The 19,362-nt window shown below is 36.7% G+C and overlaps 2 protein-coding genes across 8 annotated transcripts in view; one reads left to right on the forward strand and one right to left on the reverse strand.

The window, feature by feature from the left end:
- Window positions 1-1,846, forward strand: part of Blos4 (biogenesis of lysosome-related organelles complex 1 subunit 4) — a 36,102-nt gene extending 34,256 nt beyond the window's left edge. For all 5 annotated transcript variants that reach the window (XM_076469140.1, XM_076469139.1, XM_076469138.1 and 2 more), the window contains one exon: window positions 1,067-1,846. The gene's annotated coding sequence lies outside the window, so the exon portion shown is untranslated. The remainder of the gene's footprint in view (window positions 1-1,066) is intronic.
- Window positions 1,847-6,977: 5,131 nt separating this feature from the next.
- Window positions 6,978-18,001, reverse strand: LOC143233179 (synaptic vesicle membrane protein VAT-1 homolog-like). 3 transcript variants are annotated; one of them, XM_076469142.1, is made up of 10 exons: window positions 17,705-18,001; window positions 14,924-15,053; window positions 13,729-13,944; window positions 12,856-12,998; window positions 11,800-11,903; window positions 11,453-11,508; window positions 10,011-10,205; window positions 9,440-9,529; window positions 8,494-8,599; window positions 6,978-7,870 (listed from the first exon to the last, which is right to left on the reverse strand). In XM_076469142.1, exons 1-10 carry the CDS (start codon window positions 17,896-17,898, stop codon window positions 7,860-7,862), a joined length of 1,245 nt encoding a protein of 414 aa, XP_076325257.1. In that variant the 5' UTR covers window positions 17,899-18,001; the 3' UTR covers window positions 6,978-7,859. The 3 variants fall into 3 exon arrangements, with proteins under 3 accessions (XP_076325257.1, XP_076325258.1, XP_076325256.1); XM_076469141.1 differs by lacking the exon at window positions 6,978-7,870 and having other exon boundaries at window positions 8,318-8,599; XM_076469143.1 differs by lacking the exons at window positions 6,978-7,870; window positions 10,011-10,205 and having other exon boundaries at window positions 8,315-8,599.
- Between the last annotated feature and the right edge of the window lie 1,361 nt (window positions 18,002-19,362).

Below are 19,362 nucleotides of genomic sequence, written 5' to 3' on the forward strand. Positions count from 1 at the left end.
AAGGCAGTTAATTCAGGCAACACTGTCAAGTAGTTGTTAATATTGTGGTTGTTGACGTATACTTGTTGCTGTGAAATTAAATAAATATAGCATATATTTCTTGGTGCAAACAGTATTGAAGTGAAGTTAGGCACCTCAAATGGCCTTTGCTTATTTTTTGTACAATGTTGTAGTGAGGACTGGATTAGACCTATCCTGAAACATTCTGCTTGTCCTGTCAATATTTCAATGTTTATACTACTATCATTCATTGCAGAAATGTACTCAAGTTATAGTTATTTAGTCTACTATTTTAATAATTGCATATATTAAAATTTAATATATGTTATGTAATGAAGTTTGATAATGAACCCTTTGTTTTGTAGTGTAAAACTATATATATCTCATACCATAACCACAAAATAAATATTCTGTAACTTTTTTATATTGTTCCTTTTTGGGCTGGTTGCTAGGTCTTAAAATATTTGTTGAGACCTGCCCTAAGTAATGTAAGGAGTACTGATAAGTCAGTATGTGAAATAACATGCACTGCAATTCTAATATATTATTAAATAGTATGAAAAGATGACTGTTACTTATTGGTGCCACAAGTAACTTCTGGATGTAAACCAGAGTAATATGTTCATAAAATTATTAAGGATAATATAATATAGTGAGTTGAAGCTTCTTATAGAAAAGGTATATAGAATATTTTGTTATCTCTTAAGTTAATAGGTTTTTCCAATAGAGTAATGAGTATGAGTAAATTAAACCTTGGATAGTGTTATAAACTTTTTTTTATTTATTTATAGTGATTTGTTCAAATGTGTAAATTCATAAATTAAGGTAGGTCCAAGTGGTTGTAGTGAAATTTGCACTGACTGGTTTAGCTTCTTGCAGCAGTTAATACAAAATTAATTATAGTTAAAGATACTTGGTAGATTTTATAGACAGGTTCAGTTCAGTGACATGCATTGCTGCCTTTACGTTTCTTTCTTTTTTCAATGAATATGTTGTTGTTATTACAATTTTGAAATCAATAGGTTAGACATTTAAATTTTGTAAATTTATATTTTGTTTCCTTTAGGTCTTAAGATATGAAGGTGCTGCAACAGAAATCACATTTCCAAAGAAAACTATAAGTAATGTAATTGTTAAAGAATACAGCATGAATTTATTGTAAGTAAAAAAAATCTAAGACTGTGTAGCTACAGTTACATGTATGAAGTATATTATATACATAATTTAAGTATCTAACTTTTAGAAATGCTGCTAAACTGAGACAGAGTGAACACACAAGAATTAGTGTTCCTATTTGTGTTTTATGAAATCACATAGGAAGTTTGGAATTTTACAGAAATTTGTTTGCACGAGGATGTTTCTTTTTTAAATGTGCATTATTTCTTTTAACTCAGCACCTAAGTTTACCCTTTTTGGTTTAGCATGCAATTTTCTGCTAACATACTGTAAAAATAATCTTTTAAAATATGAAGTATTTTTATTGTGGAAGAGAAACTTACACAAGTGTATTCAAGGTTAAACCTGATTAAAATTGCCGTGATTTTTTTGTGCGGTTTTGTTTTAAACTTCATGCTGGTAAGTAATTATAACACTAAATTTTGTCATTTCCATTTTGCTGTATTCAAGTGCCCACAGACTTCAGAAAATCTTGCAGTTTGGCAGATTTTATTAGAAATTATTAAGCAGTATATTTCTTAAAGCAACAAATGTTTTATACAGGATGTGATATTAGTGATAATTAGCAGGATAGTAGACAATAAGAAAATGTTTCAGAAAGTAACATTCTAAACAAGGTAAGGGAAAAAGTCATTTTAGATGTCTGGACAATTAAAATTGTATTTTACTTTATTCTCTTGTGATTCTTTTAGTCATTGCATAATAGTTGCTTCCAAGAGGATCAGTTTTTGATTAAAGATAAAAAAAAAAAAATTTCTAACCTGTTCTTCATACATATAAGGTTATTAGGAAAAAAAAAAATGTATTTTCCAACTTGCTGAGAACCAACTGAATTATTTAGGATAAGCAATATTTTATAAACTTAATATAATCTCATCCCTGAAAAGAGTTGAGTTAATACAGGCTCTTTATATGAAATTAGTATAGAAATTAATATAGAAATTAAAATATCTAAAGTTGTGAACAAATAAACAAACATTTGATTTCACCATGTTGTACACCACAATTCCATTAAAAGATTTAATCTTTCTTTTAAATTCATTAACACAACAGTCCTGTTATTTTTTTATAAAACTGGAAGAAAGAAAATTTATCTCCAAATATAAATATGTAGTTTCTATATTTACAATTGTATATTTTTCAATAACCAGGTTTTAGAACAAGTAATAGGAGTTCCAATGGGAACTATTCATTCTACTGATGTAGAATATTTATCTTTAATGAGAATAGATTTATTGAGGACTACATAATTCTAGATAGTTTTACCTTTACTTGCAGATACAATTTAATTAGTATAAATATTCCTGAAATAGTGTTAACACAAGTGATGCAGTAGAATTAGAAACTGAAAGTAATTCAATATCTAATCCAGAAGCACTTTAAATTTAAAATAATTGATAAGGATATCAATGTAAATATTTTCACTAAAACATATTCTACCTTTGCACTTTGATTTACTCTTAGTAGTAATGCCCCATACCCCTTTTGTTAATAGCATTATAACTTTCCAGTTATTCAGACATTGTATAGTTAAGATCATTTAAGAAATTGACACTGGATGTACGCCTTACTGCATGTAAAGGTGTTTAGAACATGATAGTTACAATAGACATAATGGGTGTGGTTGGGAGTTATACTAATTTAAACAGTGGGTGGAACTATAGTATGGTTTGTTTACTGACTAACCAAGTAGTCACCTTTCCACAACTATCTGCAGGCAGTGAAGAGTGATATGGATGCAAGATACTAGGACTTGAGGACCCCCATCTTGCTCTAATATCCATATTTAGTTTTAATTTCTATTCATATATTTGTTTGAGAGACTGGCAGATGAGGTTAACTCATACCTCCATCACAACCAAAGTCCTACTTCATCTGCCATCCTCAAAACATTCTGTACATTTTCTATGTTACATTTTAGGTTTAGCGGAAGGAACGCAAGACTGCCAGTGCTTACGGGCTGGAAGGAACGCAAGACTGCCAGTGCTTACGGGCTGGAAGGAACGCAAGACTGCCAGTGCTTCAGACTGCCAGTGCTTCGGGCTGGAAGGAGCACGCAAGACTGCCAGTGCTTACGGGCTGGAAGGAACATAAGACTGCCAGTGCTTACGGGCTGGAAGAGCATAAGACTGCCAGTGCTTACATAAGACTGCCAGTGCTTACGGGCTGGAAGGAGCTGCCAGTGCTTACGGGCTGGAAGGAACTGCCAGTGCTTAGAAGGAGCATGCCAGTGCTTACGGGCTGGAAGGAACATAAGACTGCCAGTGCTTACGGGCTGGAAGGAACGCATAAGACTGCCAGTGCTTACAGGCTGGAAGGAACATAAGACTGCCAGTGCTTACGGGCTGGAAGGAACGCAAGACTGCCAGTGCTTACGGGCTGGAAGGAACGCAAGACTGCCAGTGCTTACGGGCTGGAAGGAACGCAAGACTGCCAGTGCTTACGGGCTGGAAGGAACGCAAGACTGCCAGTGCTTACGGGCTGGAAGGAACGCAAGACTGCCAGTGCTTACGGGCTGGAAGGAACGCAAGACTGCCAGTGCTTACGGGCTGGAAGGAACGCAAGACTGCCAGTGCTTACGGGCTGGAAGGAACGCAAGACTGCCAGTGCTTACGGGCTGGAAGGAACGCAAGACTGCCAGTGCTTACGGGCTGGAAGGAACGCAAGACTGCCAGTGCTTACGGGCTGGAAGGAACGCAAGACTGCCAGTGCTTACGGGCTGGAAGGAACATAAGACTGCCAGTGCTTACGGGCTGGAAGGAACGCAAGACTGCCAGTGCTTACGGGCTGGAAGGAACGCAAGACTGCCAGTGCTTACGGGCTGGAAGGAACGCAAGACTGCCAGTGCTTACGGGCTGGAAGGAACGCAAGACTGCCAGTGCTTACGGGCTGGAAGGAACGCAAAGACTGCCAGTGCTTACGGGCTGGAAGGAACGCAAGACTGCCAGTGCTTACGGGCTGGAAGGAACGCAAGACTGCCAGTGCTTACGGGCTGGAAGGAACGCAAGACCGCCAGTGCTTACGGGCTGGAAGGAACGCAAGACTGCCAGTGCTTACGGGCTGGAAGGAACGCAAGACTGCCAGTGCTTACGGGCTGGAAGGAACGCAAGACCGCCAGTGCTTACGGGCTGGAAGGAACGCAAGACCGCCAGTGCTTACGGGCTGGAAGGAACGCAAGACTGCCAGTGCTTACGGGGAACGCAAGACTGCCAGTGCTTACGGGCTGGAAGGAACGCAAGACTGCCAGTGCTTAGGGCTGGACGCAAGACTGCCAGTGCTTACGGGCTGGAAGGAACGCAAGACTGCCAGTGCTTACGGGCTGGAAGGAACGCAAGACCGCCAGTGCTTACGGGCTGGAAGGAACGCAAGACCGCCAGTGCTTACGGGCTGGAAGGAACGCAAGACTGCCAGTGCTTACGGGCTGGAAGGAACGCAAGACTGCCAGTGCTTACGGGCTGGAAGGAACGCAAGACTGCCAGTGCTTACGGGCTGGAAGGAACGCAAGACCGCCAGTGCTTACGGGCTGGAAGGAACGCAAGACCGCCAGTGCTTACGGGCTGGAAGGAACGCAAGACCGCCAGTGCTTACGGGCTGGAAGGAACGCAAGACCGCCAGTGCTTACGGGCTGGAAGGAACGCAAGACCGCCAGTGCTTACGGGCTGGAAGGAACGCAAGACCGCCAGTGCTTACGGGCTGGAAGGAACGCAAGACCGCCAGTGCTTACGGGCTGGAAGGAACGCAAGACCGCCAGTGCTTACGGGCTGGAAGGAACGCAAGACCGCCAGTGCTTACGGGCTGGAAGGAACGCAAGACCGCCAGTGCTTACGGGCTGGAAGGAACGCAAGACCGCCAGTGCTTACGGGCTGGAAGGAACGCAAGACTGCCAGTGCTTACGGGCTGGAAGGAACGCAAGACCGCCAGTGCTTACGGGCTGGAAGGAACGCAAGACCGCCAGTGCTTACGGGCTGGAAGGAACGCAAGACCGCCAGTGCTTACGGGCTGGAAGGAACGCAAGACCGCCAGTGCTTACGGGCTGGAAGACCAAGCCAGTGCTTACGGGCTGGAAGGAACGCAAGACCGCCAGTGCTTACGGGCTGGAAGGAACGCAAGACCGCCAGTGCTTACGGGCTGGAAGGAACGCAAGACCGCCAGTGCTTACCTGGAAGGAACCAAGACCGCCAGTGCTTACGGGCTGGAAGGAACGCAAGACCGCCAGTGCTTACGGGCTGGAAGGAACGCAAGACTGCCAGTGCTTACGGGCTGGAAGGAACGCAAGACCGCCAGTGCTTACGGGCTGGAAGGAACGCAAGACTGCCAGTGCTTACGGGCTGGAAGGAACGCAAGACCGCCAGTGCTTACGGGCTGGAAGGAACGCAAGACTGCCAGTGCTTACGGGCTGGAAGGAACGCAAGACTGCCAGTGCTTACGGGCTGGAAGGAACGCAAGACTGCCAGTGCTTACGGGCTGGAAGGAACGCAAGACTGCCAGTGCTTACGGGCTGGAAGGAACGCAAGACCGCCAGTGCTTACGGGCTGGAAGGAACGCAAGACTGCCAGTGCTTACGGGCTGGAAGGAACGCAAGACCGCCAGTGCTTGGACGGGCTGGAAGGAACGCAAGACCGCCAGTGCTTACGGGCTGGAAGGAACGCAAGACCGCCAGTGCTTACGGGCTGCCAGTGCTTACGGGCTGGAAGGAACGCAAGACCGCCAGTGCTTACGGGCTGGAAGGAACGCAAGACTGCCAGTGCTTACGGGCTGGAAGGAACGCAAGACTGCCAGTGCTTACGGGCTGGAAGGAACGCAAGACCGCCAGTGCTTACGGGCTGGAAGGAACGCAACTGCCAGTGCTTACGGGCTGGAAGCCAGTGCTTACGGGCTGGAAGGAACGCAAGACCGCCAGTGCTTACGGGCTGGAAGGAACGCAAGACCGCCAGTGCTTACGGGCTGGAAGGAACGCAAGACCGCCAGTGCTTACGGGCTGGAAGGAACGCAAGACCGCCAGTGCTTACGGGCTGGAAGGAACGCAAGACCGCCAGTGCTTACGGGCTGGAAGGAACGCAAGACCGCCAGTGCTTACGGGCTGGAAGGAACGCAAGACTGCCAGTGCTTACGGGCTGGAAGGAACGCAAGACTGCCAGTGCTTACGGGCTGGAAGGAACGCAAGACTGCCAGTGCTTACGGGCTGGAAGGAACGCAAGACTGCCAGTGCTTACGGGCTGGAAGGAACTGCCAGTGCTTACGGGCTGGAAGGAACGCAAGACTGCCAGTGCTTACGGGCTGGAAGGAACGCAAGACTGCCAGTGCTTACGGGCTGGAAGGAACGCAAGACTGCCAGTGCTTACGGGCTGGAAGGAACGCAAGACTGCCAGTGCTTACGGGCTGGAAGGAACGCAAGACTGCCAGTGCTTACGGGCTGGAAGGAACGCAAGACTGCCAGTGCTTACGGGCTGGAAGGAACGCAAGACTGCCAGTGCTTACGGGCTGGAAGGAACGCGCATATTTTTACACAGTTCAAATTTGTGACTTAAGTAAACTTGAAGCAAGAGTAACTGCTTGCGAGATATAGTTCACTGTAAGAAGTAAAAGGTAATTGCTATCCATTTAAGTTAACTCATGAATATGAGTATAGTTTAGGAAAGTCTTAAAATTTAAGGAGCTAGTCAACACAAGCCTTGCCTTAAGCAGCATTAAGGCCTAATAAAATTAGGTGATTTAATAAAGTTAAGTTTTACTCTTAGTAAACTCAAGTGCTTACATAGAAAGCACTTTAACGTTTATAAGAAAAGGTAGTGAAACTAAAGTCAGTTTTTGTATTTTTATTTTACATATAAATTACAGAATACCCACAATAAGTGGCAACATTCAAAATACAGATCACTTCAGTATGAAATTCATTAAAAGCATTATTATTGAATTTGGGAATGTATGAAAAGAAACCTAAAACATGGTAAATATAATTTTTCGTTTGAATGTATATTAACTTATAAATACAGAAACTTGCAAAAATATACAAAAATAAAGTTGAGCAATAAGTTAATGCAAAACTGACTTACAACGTTCAGGTGTTATAATAGTGGAAAATAAAGCACCTAGGAAGAAGATTGTGCTTCAATTATTCTTTACAAGTTGGAAGCTTTGTTAAATATTAAGAGGCTTGGAAATATATTAATATAATTTAATTAGTAATTTACAGCTATTTAACCATTAGCATAAAGTTGCTATTACTATGAAATTTAGTCAATATGACTAACTTCCACAAGTTTGTAGATCATAATTTACATAATCTTCCATCACTCGTGTCAATGCCAGTTTAGAAGAAATTTGCAAGTAGAAAAGTGTTTAAACTTAGGAGTGGCCAAATTACTTATGAGAGTTTTGTACAGGAGGAAGCATTTTGAATACTATAAAATACAAGGGAATTAAATATATACAAGTCAACTTATAAGAAAACTGGAACTATTTAGTTTGTTTGAATTAACTTGTTAACTTTATGCTTTCAGAATTAGTGAAAGAAGAAACTTGCATTAACTGGTTAAAATAGCATAAGGTAAGAAGAAGAAAAGAATTGTAAAACAAGATTAGAAAAATGATCTATGAAGTGAAGCAATGAATTATAGGAATTCAGATTTCAATTTGGATCAAGTATTTTGGTCTAGGTTTGGCATTCTTGGTTATTTCGAGCTTTAGTTGGCAGCTGGAAGGTAGGAAAATTGTAAACATTCAGTTCATTTTACAGGATGTAAAAACAAAGTTGTTGAAAGTATTTCAAAAACAACATTTGATATGTATTGGAATTAATTAGTTTTGTATTACATCTACAAAATAGTAGGTTGAACTAATCTAGTTGTATATTACACTTTAGTGCATAAAAATTACCTAATGCAGGGTAAAATTGTGGTAATACAAATAAATTTAAAGCAAATTAAAAGACAAGAGAAATTGAAAGTAGTTATAAACTCAAAATATGAATAACTTTCTGATCATAAAACTTCAGAAAAGTTTAGGTAAAGTTTGTTACTACCACAAGTGAACAGAGTTTTAAAAAACTGTTCAGTTGTTTAAACAATGAGTTAAATTTATGGTTATAAGCTGAATTATATTGTTAATGTTGAGATTAAAGTTGATCATAAAGTACATAAAAGTTTAAGTTGCAATACAACTTAGTTTTAGCTTTCTTTTAATGCAAAGATACACATTATATTTTTGATTGAATGAGCTGTAGTATATTTGTACGAGATGCAAAGCTTCAGAGAGTTTTGTAGAGTCAGTGTTAAGATTCTAAAACACAGAAACTATCGTAAATATAGAAGTTCTTACAAGCAGAAGCTTCCTCTTTCTTAGAATCTGCAGCTTCTCCTGAAGTGCCTTCCCCAGGATCTTGGTCATTCTCTTTTTCCTTATCTTTCCCCTTACTACCTTTAGTCTGGACAATTCAAAGAGGTAAGAGTTACATGGATCATTATTTCAGAAAGAATGGATAAAAACTCCATCACTAAGATATCCTAGAAAACAAATTTAAAGTAGCAAAACAAGTCTAGTAGCCAATATAAAGAACTGGAGGTAGAGTAACTTATGAAACATTAAAGGATTGAAGAGAGTTAATTACCTACCAGGCTCAAGTTTACATACAGTTCAGATTTGGAATATTTATCTAAAATCGTAAAGGGCTTTTAGATGAGTAGCAAGTTTTACTCAAAACTTAAGCACGTTAAGCAAAGCAAGATAAGATTTAAATCAATACCATTTCATAACAGGGGCTTTAACTATATCTCAATGTTATGATACTGATAGCTATGATAAAGTGTAAACATCACACTATTAAAATACTGAGTTTGGTAGAAGCAGTTAACACTATGAAAAGTGGGGCCTAATAGGCCCCAGAGCAACTTGAAAGGTTATTAATATTAGGCTAATAATTTTGTATTTAAATGAAATTGCCATTTAAATCCATTAATGAATGGATTAACAAGATTCCCACTGTCCCTATATACTATCTAGCAAAACCACAGCCAGGGGAACGGGCTTGGAGAAATCAGGACTAGAAACGTCTTTTCGTAGGAGTGTTAAGAGATTAGCTAAAAGGAATTCCATTGTATTGATAATTACGAAATTGACCTAGACAGATTCTGCCATGACAATTGCTACTGTTTACGTCAAGTAGTTTAACTACTAAGTGTAGTTCCATTTCAGAATATTCAGGATGTTTGAGTGTTAAAGGAAACGTTAAACTTAAGTCATCCTAAAAATACAAGATGCTATGTACCTGAATTTTGGGTTTAGGTTGCATGCTGGGATCAAGAGTTATTTTTCCAATATTCTTTCTATCATGTAACTTCTGCATGGCTTCTTGGACCTATGAACGTTAAAGAATAGTTACATTATATATTATTAGTTTATATTATTAGATAAGTTAGTTAGGAAGAGTTATTACAAATAAACTTAATTGAGGGGAAAGCTTAATTGTTTTCTTTGATTGGGGTGGATAATTGGAGCACCAGTGTATTTACTTTCATAGCAAAGAGATATTTTAAGAATGGTAAACCATTTGTTGGTAGAATTTAGTTCCACCTAACTCTTAAGGATCTTGAATCTGGTTCAATAAACAGAAAGGTAGCACATAGTTACATATGCAATTGCAGCACTTGCATTCTGCAAAGAATAAAGTGCCACGTTTATCATTAATTGAAGTTATATTTAACATAACATGGACAAAAATACTAGATACTATAATGAAGTGGTCACCATGGCAATTTGGATTTGAGTTGTAAGTGACTAAAATTAAGTACAAGGCTTAAAAGAAGTGTAATTTGGGAGAATAAAAAGTAATTATTTACATCTTCAAATGCCCAAGTGGAATCTATAACAGGTTTTATTTGTCCTTCTTGCCACATTTTGAAGAATTTGTTCACAACTCCACGAACATATTCATGAGCTCCTTGCTGGTAAAGGAGGTGACGTAGGTGGAATCCCAAGACAGAGCGGTTCTCTTCATATAGCTTTAGGGGATTCAGTTTATCTACCGGCCACCACTAAATATTACATAGAATAAAGAAGTTTGAGGCTCATGTTTTGTGGGGGAGTTACCTTCAAAATAAAATGTAAAGATACATAAAATTCATTGCCAGTATAAAGTAACTTCCCTAGATAATGTATACCAAGGGTCATTGTTAAAGTCTTCAGACAAGTTACAAGATTAGGCAACAAGTTACTACAGTAACCTGTAAAACAGAAAGTTAAATGGTTTCCTAGAACAGTTTATACTAAAGTTAATGATAAGAGTTGAAAGAGGGACAGTGATAAAGGTTTCATTAAGCCATTTAAGCAATTAAATTATTGTAATAAAGAACCATTAAGTATACAAGTGTAAGCCATAGAAGCAAAACACTTGTAAATAAATTGATGAAACATTTACAGCAAAGCATTATTGAACTGAATATACAGCAAATTATAAAAGTCAATTACAGTTAGTTGAAAGTTAGTTAATTTTAATATTAAAATTAGTTTTTAGAATGCAACATGTAGGATTACAAAAACTTACAGAATGACTATGCATTTCATTTAAATGATCCAGATTTCTCTAGTTTGAGAAATGTGGAAGTTTGGTTCTAATCCATTTAAGTTAGATTTTGCCCTACATGAGTGGGAGAATTTAACTTTAGTAATTTGTTTGGTAAATGGAAGTTAAGGGTTAAAGTTAATTGCAATAGTTATTTGAAAAAGTAACAAGATAGTTACTGAATACTGAGCTAAGTGATTCATGTCTTAAAAAGACAAAGCAAGTGTGCATGATTCAGAATGAAATGAAATTAAATAATTAACTACAGAATAGGTAGTATGTACAAGTAGTTTCCAGTTAAAACTTGGGACAATTATAAAAGGGAGTTAGATGGCAATATGTAAAGTTGCCAAATAGTCTTAGTACCAACAGGAACTAAGCACAATAAAAATACTTTGTTCAAATTTTGAGTTGCTCAGTCTAAAAACACATTGCAACCTTTATGAAAGGGTTTATTAATAGTACTCAAGTTTAATCTGTAGAATAGCAAGTCAGAATATCAATATTAATTTTGACGGTGTTAACACTGTTGTAGAGGCATTGGGAGGAGAGATTTACTCAAAGTGAAAATGAATATACAAGATAATATCCTACTTCAGGTAGAGTATTGCTAGAGTAGATTCATTCTGTTATAGTTAAATAAAATAATAGTTAAAACAATTTAAGTCTAGTAATTTGGAGATTAGTGGAAGGTAAGTAAAACTAAACTACTGTACTCACTGATTTTGCAAAACTGAAAAAGCTTTTTGTTTCTCCTGTCACAAAACTTGATGTTCCTGTGTAAAGACAAAAGGAGGAATGTTTATAAAGATGAATTGGACAAAGAAATGATAAATTTAAAAAGGGTTGTAAAGAGTTAAATATTCTGTAAACATGTTATTTTATTCCAAATAGAAAGAACTATGGTAAACATCACAATTAATAGGAATCACTTTCCCATATGCAACTGAGGATGAGAAGGCATGTGTTCTACACTTGTTTTTGATTTGCTTTTGCCATTCAACACAATTTCAAGAGTACTATAAATGCATAATTAAGACAAGTTCCATAAGGAAAGAAAACATTACCATAAAGAATATAGCGTCCTAAAGGCTTCAACAGGTTATAGCCTTTTTTTGAATCATCTCCATACAAACAGTCCAATACAACATCTACACCCTTAGGACAAAGTCTGAAAGGAAAGAATTTCAAACTGAAGTTAAGCATAAACTTGCACAATAGGTTGTATGCTCTGCTCACAGCTATACAGATTCTGGCACAGAGAATACACTGGTGTTGAGAGGTAGGTAAGTTGTAGGTAAGTAAACAAGTAGTTGTGCTTGCAGTTTAAGAGGATCTGACAGTCTCCAACTGAAGTGATTTGAGCATATCATGAACTTGTTGAAGTTATTGATCAGGTGGGGGACAACTTAACACCAGTTGCAAGTTTAGTTTAATTTAGTATCATTTGTATTAGGATGGAGATTGTAGTAGTTGCAATGTTAGTTTTGATGTTGCAAGTTATTTCCCATTTTAGGAAAGTTATGTCCTGAAATAGTGATGAGATGTCACTACAACTGATCTGTTGTAATGGGCAAATTGGTGTTAATTAACAGTATTGTTAGTTTAAATGGGAAATTAGTGCAAACTTTTTTTTTTTTTTTTATACCTATTGAAAATGCAAGTTTAAAATAGTATTTACCAAATTAAAGAAACTATTGTTCAAGTGCAAAGACTGATTTAAAATAGCACTGAAAGAGGTTAAGTGTGTAGTCAAACAGGTATTGTTAGTAAAACAAATTCATGTAAAGTGCAAGGTAAGTTTGCTTAACTGATTGGGGCTGCAGTGTATAAAGAACAGATACACTTAACACTTTTGAGATAGTGGTTCAAGTACAGTTAACATCTACATTAATTATACAAAGTTTCATTTGCTAGTAGGCAATTACCACCTGAAGGATATTCATAGATTTTTTTTTAAATAAAATAAAGTAATAAAATGAAAATTAAGATCAGCCACTAACCCCTTACACAAGACTTAATTTTCTATACTGTATTCAGTAAGAGAATACAACTAATGTAATTTAGAAGTTAAATTTGTAAAAATGCAACTGAATGCAAGACAAGTAATTAGCTCTACTTACTTCCTTGTTTCTTGTACATAGTCCACATCATGATCCAGAAGATGTGTGAAAGAATCTTTAATTGAATCATGCTTATGTTTGGAAGCTATCCCAATAAGTGTTAATTCATGTATACTTTTACAAAGTTGAGATATGGCTTGTCCCTAATTTAGGAAAGGGAACAGTATTAAATATCTACAGCCTACTCAATTAAAATACAAGGTAATAGTTTATACAGAGTAGAAAACCTCAATATCTAGGAGCTGATAAAATCAAAATGTTCCCTAAAGGGGAAACAATATGCAAGCATAAGGGAGTTCAAAACACCTTAGGAGAAAAATTCAGAGCAAAAACAAGTTTCTATAGAAATTTTCCACCACAAGTCTGCAGCAATGTATGGAGCTCAGGGAGAAACATTTTTCTCGAAGCTTGTATTGCTTAATGTGAGGGTGATGTTTTGGAAGAGTGATACCAGTTCATTTATTACTTAATATACAAGTAACGTCTTCAGGAGGTTTTCTAAAATAATTGGTTTTAGATGTTATGAGAGTAATGGATGAGGAGAGACTAGCAAGATGTGGTTAGAAATTTATCTTGCATAAATTTAATAGCTTATACACTTAATCTTGACTAGAATAGATTTTAAAAATAACCTTCTGCTAAAAGCCACATCCACATGCGGGGGGAGGTGGTATAGTTTTAGTAAACTTACTGTAACACAGGTAAAAACTAAGTTCTCATTTAAAATGAGATAAACAAGTTGCTAGTGTTGAATAGTTATGAAATATTTATATTTTAGCAAGACATTTTTAGTGTTTATACTTAAGTTATAAAAAAGTTAAATACAAGTTTACAATATTATAAATTTTAATACAAAAATTGATTTTCACTGACCACTCCTCCACCTGCTGAATGAACAAGGACACTTTGGTTGCTATGGATATTGCCTATGTCAAACACAAGAATATAAGCAACAACATAATTCATCAACATAGAAGCAGCATCTAGAAAACTCATTCCTTCTGGTAATGGGTAGACATACTTAGATGGAACAGCTGTCAATTCAGCCCAAGACTTGTATTCAGTCAAAGCTGCTACTTTATCACCAACCTAATTATATAAGATGAGCAGTTCAGAATAAACAGCAAAGTGTAAGGATCACTCATTTACATGTTGAAAAGCAAATCTGGGTAGTTAAAGCTACCCATCCTCTTAGGTAGGTTGAAATAAAGCTATTAACAATACATGTTAAATTTTAACAATGTTGTAGTTCTAATGGTAAGCAAGCTATCCTTTAGGAGGAATTTTAAAAAGTTCTCTTCTATAAAGTACAGATTAAGTTCTACAAGTCAAGTCTTACCACTTTGCACTCAAGTTACTGCAATTTTAGTTATAGTATAGGTACTGAGAAATCTGGCCAAAGCCAAACATTATGGAAAATTAACACAAGTCATTTATGACTGATTATATAGTCCAATACTTTATTTGGATAAAATTGAACTGCAATTACCAGGTGTTTATTAAATGACTGGAAAAAACGTTTAACTATTAAAAAGTTCACTTCAAGTTGAGTTCTGTAATAGGTAAAGTTCAGCGTTAAAAGAATGTTACAGAGTGTTCATTTAGAAGATCCTAGAGGTTATACAAAAGGTTACCTTTAGTTAAACTGAAAGAAAGTAATTATAGTTACCTTGTAGCCAAATACATTATACAAAAAATATTGAAATTAGAGACTTCAGAATTTAGCAAGTTCATAAAAGAAGTATTTTGTAAACTTTTGCAATAGTTTGCTTAGTAAAAGTCTTACAGGTGAAGAATGTAGTCAGAAGATGTGTTAACCCAGTTTTTCATCTAGCTCAAAATGTGAAGTGAAATTTTGATATGCCAAGTGAACTAATAGGATTTGAGTAAGCAGAAAAGACTTCAGAGAAAACAGTTTGCCATAAATAAGGTGAACTTTCACACAATCTAGCAAGTGCAAGATTGTAGTTTGTTAAAGATAGTGATAACGATGAAGGTGTAAGACAATGATGTAAGATTGTACCTGCACAGTTTACCTTAAGTTTATATTTAATATGAAGTTGTTTACCTTAATATCCACTACTCCTTCTCCTATACCTTCCACTTCTCCAGCACATTCAAATCCCAAGATAAATGGGATTTTAGGAGGGTTGTCTATCAAACCCTGTCTAACCAGGATATCCTTGAAGTTCAATCCACTGAAAGAAATATAAAAGTACTTAAAATACTCAGACAGAGCTTAAACCCATATAAAACTAAGTAACTAAATATTCTTAAAGATGTTTCCTGGGGGTGCAAGGCCTAAGTCCTTTGTACAATTCTAGTATGTAGAATAAATCTAGTACAAACTCTCAGCCCTGCACAATCCTAAGTTTAGCTTAACCTGAAAAGGAAGCCACACAGTTGTATGAAACTTATACTGACAGATTCTTGCATATGAGAATATTAATTCATACTACCTAGTGTTAGGAATAGAAAACTAAATATTTTGCTGGTAGACTACTGGATCTCACTGCACCAGTGAAAATGAAGCCAGCTAGATGAGTTAAGGCTCTGATGATTAGACAGTTTGAAATCAGTATATTAATATGGAAACAGTTTGTTCTTAGTAAGGTTTACATGTTCAAGGGTAAAATTTAAAGATACTATAGTAAAATTAAGATGTAGTTAGTATAACTAGCATATGGCAAGAGCAGTAATTCATGTTTGTGACAAACTTAGTTGCAGTAACTAGGAAGGTACAACTCATTTAAGACTATTGTAAATACTGAAAATAAAAGTCAAAATTTAAATTTGGAAGAGTCCTACAACTGTACACATTGGTAGGTTGTGTGTGGTTTGGCTATAATGGTAGCCAACTGTGCCGTTATGCAATTAGAACTTTTTGCCCTGCTTTAATGAAAGTGAGGTTTGTTATTTGAATAGTTTATGTAGTTAAATATAAAAAATGTGCATGAAGTGTACCACATGCATGTGGAGTGGTAGTTTTGCAGAAATAAAGTACTGGCAATATTTAATTAAAGGTCACTAGATGACCAGTTAAAACTAAAGTGAAAATTCCCATTTCACCATCCTTTCAGTGGCACAGAAAGGAAAGAGCTAGAAAATGATTGACATGTAATACAGAAAGTAATGCAAGTTTGGATTCACTACTAGGTGTTAGAAGTAATTGCTTATAATTAAAACAATTTACTGTTAACTTTACAGAATTGTATCTGAAGAACTAACTACTACTTTGACAGCAAGAAATTTCTACATTTTAAGCTAAACTTACTAACTGAATTAAGAAAGCCTGATCCAAAAGATCAACTACATACTAACTATGAAAGTAAGTAAAACACTACTGTACCCTAGCAGGTTGCAGTTGTAATAGGCATTACAACTAACAGCTGAACAGATTTATATTTTAAATTATACTCTTAGATGGTATTTTAATTTTCATACTCCAATTTTTAACTAAGTTAAAACAAAAATGTAGTTTTGATGGCTAGAAAGAAAAGTTTAAGACCATGAATTCCAAGTTAACAAATAGAGGAGTCTCCAAAAACTAGAATAGGGTTAAGATGAAGACCAGACAAGCACATAAAATAGATAATTCAAGATAGCCTTAAACAACAAGCCAACCAGAAGTTCCATCAGTAGTTTGGAGATAGTGCACAATGGTTTTGCCACCAGATTATTTCAATTTAGTTTAACTATTTACTCTTATATTTGAAGAGAGGGTCACAGGGATACTAAGCATTACTTTTAATACATTAAAATTAGTTTAACAAAGACTAAAGTAGTTCTGAAATAAAAGATATCCAGATAGAGCAGTTACCAAGTGTAGTGAACAAAAAGTGCAAGGATGCAAAGTAGCAAAAGAGGACATGCAATGAACTTAATTTAATAAACCATCAATAGCTACACAAAGTGGATAATAGAATAAGAAGAGTATACTTAAATAATTGTTGATACTTATAGAATACCAAGAACATAAGCATCTTCCTGCTTATGTTAGGATTTTAAATGCAAGCATTAAAAGCTGGCATTTTGAAACATTTGCTAAGACAAATGTTCAGTTGTGTACATCTACTGTAGAGGTTATTCTTAACAACTTTGCTAGTAGTACATGGGAGAGGCATGTTGCAATGAATTACAAAGTTCCAGGTTATAATGGAACCCCTACATCTCTCAGGTAGGGGATGTGTTACAGAATAATGCACATGTAGGAAATAAGAAATCTTTAGATTCAAGATACTAGTTAAAATCTGTAGGAAGACAAAAATTAAGAACACTTTCACTACAGATATGAGAAATGAAGTTTAGCAGTGTCAAGATGTTCTAGTTTGGTACTTCCCTACCACTTTAAAACAAGTTAAATTATACATGTTCTATCAGTGTCACCTTTACTAAAACATGACTGCTGTTCAAGTTTTTATTAACGGCCTCTAGTGGCATGAAAGAGGGAATATCAAAAGAAAGTAAAATCACATACCTACTCCAAAACTACAATCAATTAAAGTACATGCGAAAATTGTCTGATCTCTTAGAAGTTTCAATTGTATTAACAGCCAAAGTCATATCAACTAATCTATCCAAGTATAACGTAGATACAGTCAGTACAACATCTGTCAAATTCCAACACTTTCTTCCAACAAACTAATTAAAAACAAGATGTTAGATTTATCCATCTTCAACTAAACCTTAGCGATGTTACTAATTAACATAGTGCAGGTTTAATTTTTGATATATAAGCAAGTTTTCATTAAAAATAAGCTTGTTCTACACACTACAAGTGCGAGAGTAATAAAAGTTACTATATTCCATAGAATAGTTTCAGTCACAACGACTCTGAAACATGACTCACCATGCCTTAACTCGTATTAAAACTTCGCCTTCACCGACAGTTGGTGGAGGTTTTTTCATTGTTTTAACAGTTTTGAGACCACCAAACCCCGTGAGTAGTACAGCCTTCATTTCCTTAGGTGAAGCAGTTTCTTCTTCAACTCTTTGCTCCATCTTACTTTCTTCGGGTTTCTCTCCTACACCAGCCTCTCCCATGCTTTCAACAAATTTCCTCACACTTCTCTTTTCCCAGGACTATTCTCACATGTTCTCTCTCTGACAATCAGCTTTTATTCAATTGATTATGCCATCTAGCGGTATATTTAACATTTAAAAATTTGCATAATACTTTGTGTAACTGTGGTCTTTCATATTTTTAAATTAAACGAAAATCTACAACAGAATATATAACGTTTACTTAATTATTTTGTAACATACTTTCGGATGATTGTTGAAGAAAATTGCAGCATTCATCCTAAAATAACTTTTAGTTTTATTTAATATCATAAGAAAGTATAAAATATAATAAATTGCAGTCTGCTCTATGACATTTTTAGGAAAATTCAGAGTGAAAGCTCTAAATTATATTTAACTTGATTTTAAGAATAACTTAAAAGAACAAGCTATAGTTTTATATTATGACATATTTAAATATATTTACGGCAGTATTTCACTTTGACGATGGAGAATGGAGACTGGCCAGTAATTATTATAAAGTTTCCTGTTCTAATCAATCGGTGATAAAGGATGACTTTCCAGATTTCTTTCTGCTTTTTGATAAATCTCAACTCTTGGAAAGGATTCTCTATTTTATACATGTGATACAACTGAGGGTACATGCCGATGTGGCTTTTGTAGGCTACATTTTTCATTATGTTGGGTATTTCTTATGTGTGAATTATTAGTTTTCCTCTCTGGCATTTCAGTACTGATGGCGTATTAAGGTAGGTGCTAGAGGGAGCTGAGCCTTAGAACCACTGGGCTTAATGAGGATCCATTGATAATTTTATTATATGTAAAATTACATGGAATGTAGGACCCACAAAAATTATAAGCCCCTGGGCCCACACAACCATAAATCCGCTACTGGCTACATTAGTTGTGCAGTAGGAAACCTTGTTTCCACTGATATGTTTGGAAGAGATGGGGGTCGCCTAATTACGAGTGACATTGCCTTCAAACTCAGTAACTTGAAGACTAGAATGACAAATGCTAACAATTTCAGTTGTTGGAGTTATTCCTAGGGCTTCAGAACTAATTTTAGGCGAATTCTACAAGATCCTTCATGTCTAAGACTAGAGAGGAAGGCAGCTAGTCATCACCACCCACCGCCAACTCTTGGGCTACTCTTTTACCAACGGATAGTGTGATTGACCGTCACATTATACACCCCCATGGCTGGGAGGGCGAGCATGTTTAGCGCGACGCGGGCGCGAACCCGCGACCCTCGGATTACGAGTCGCACGCCTTACGTGCTTGGCCATGCCAGGCCCACAGCGTTCTGTGTTTTTCATTTTCAGATCCTGTTTTTTTTCACCCATCGTTATGGCTGTTTTTAAAAGAAGAAAAGTGGACTCTGAGTGTCGTGAAGAATGGGGAGAAAAGCACTTCTTTGTGGAAACAAAAAACCAAAAAGCAACTTGTGTGATATGCACCGAAAGTGTTGCCGTTTTGAAAGAG

The sequence above is a fragment of the Tachypleus tridentatus genome, chromosome 12 (assembly GCF_004210375.1).
Source record: "Tachypleus tridentatus isolate NWPU-2018 chromosome 12, ASM421037v1, whole genome shotgun sequence".
In the NCBI taxonomy this organism is placed as follows: Eukaryota; Metazoa; Arthropoda; class Merostomata; order Xiphosura; family Limulidae; genus Tachypleus; species Tachypleus tridentatus.

Coding starts and splice junctions, on each gene's coding strand:
- LOC143233179 (XM_076469141.1), bottom strand. CDS start 17,898: ATGGGAGAGGCTGGTGTAGGAGAGAAACCCGAAGAAAGTAAGATGGAG. Junction 13,945..14,923: donor AAGGAGTAGTGGATATTAAG/GTAAACAACTTC, acceptor TTATATAATTAG/GTTGGTGATAAAGTAGCAGC. Junction 10,206..11,452: donor TTTTCAGTTTTGCAAAATCA/GTGAGTACAGTA, acceptor TGTAATATTTAG/TGGTGGCCGGTAGATAAACT.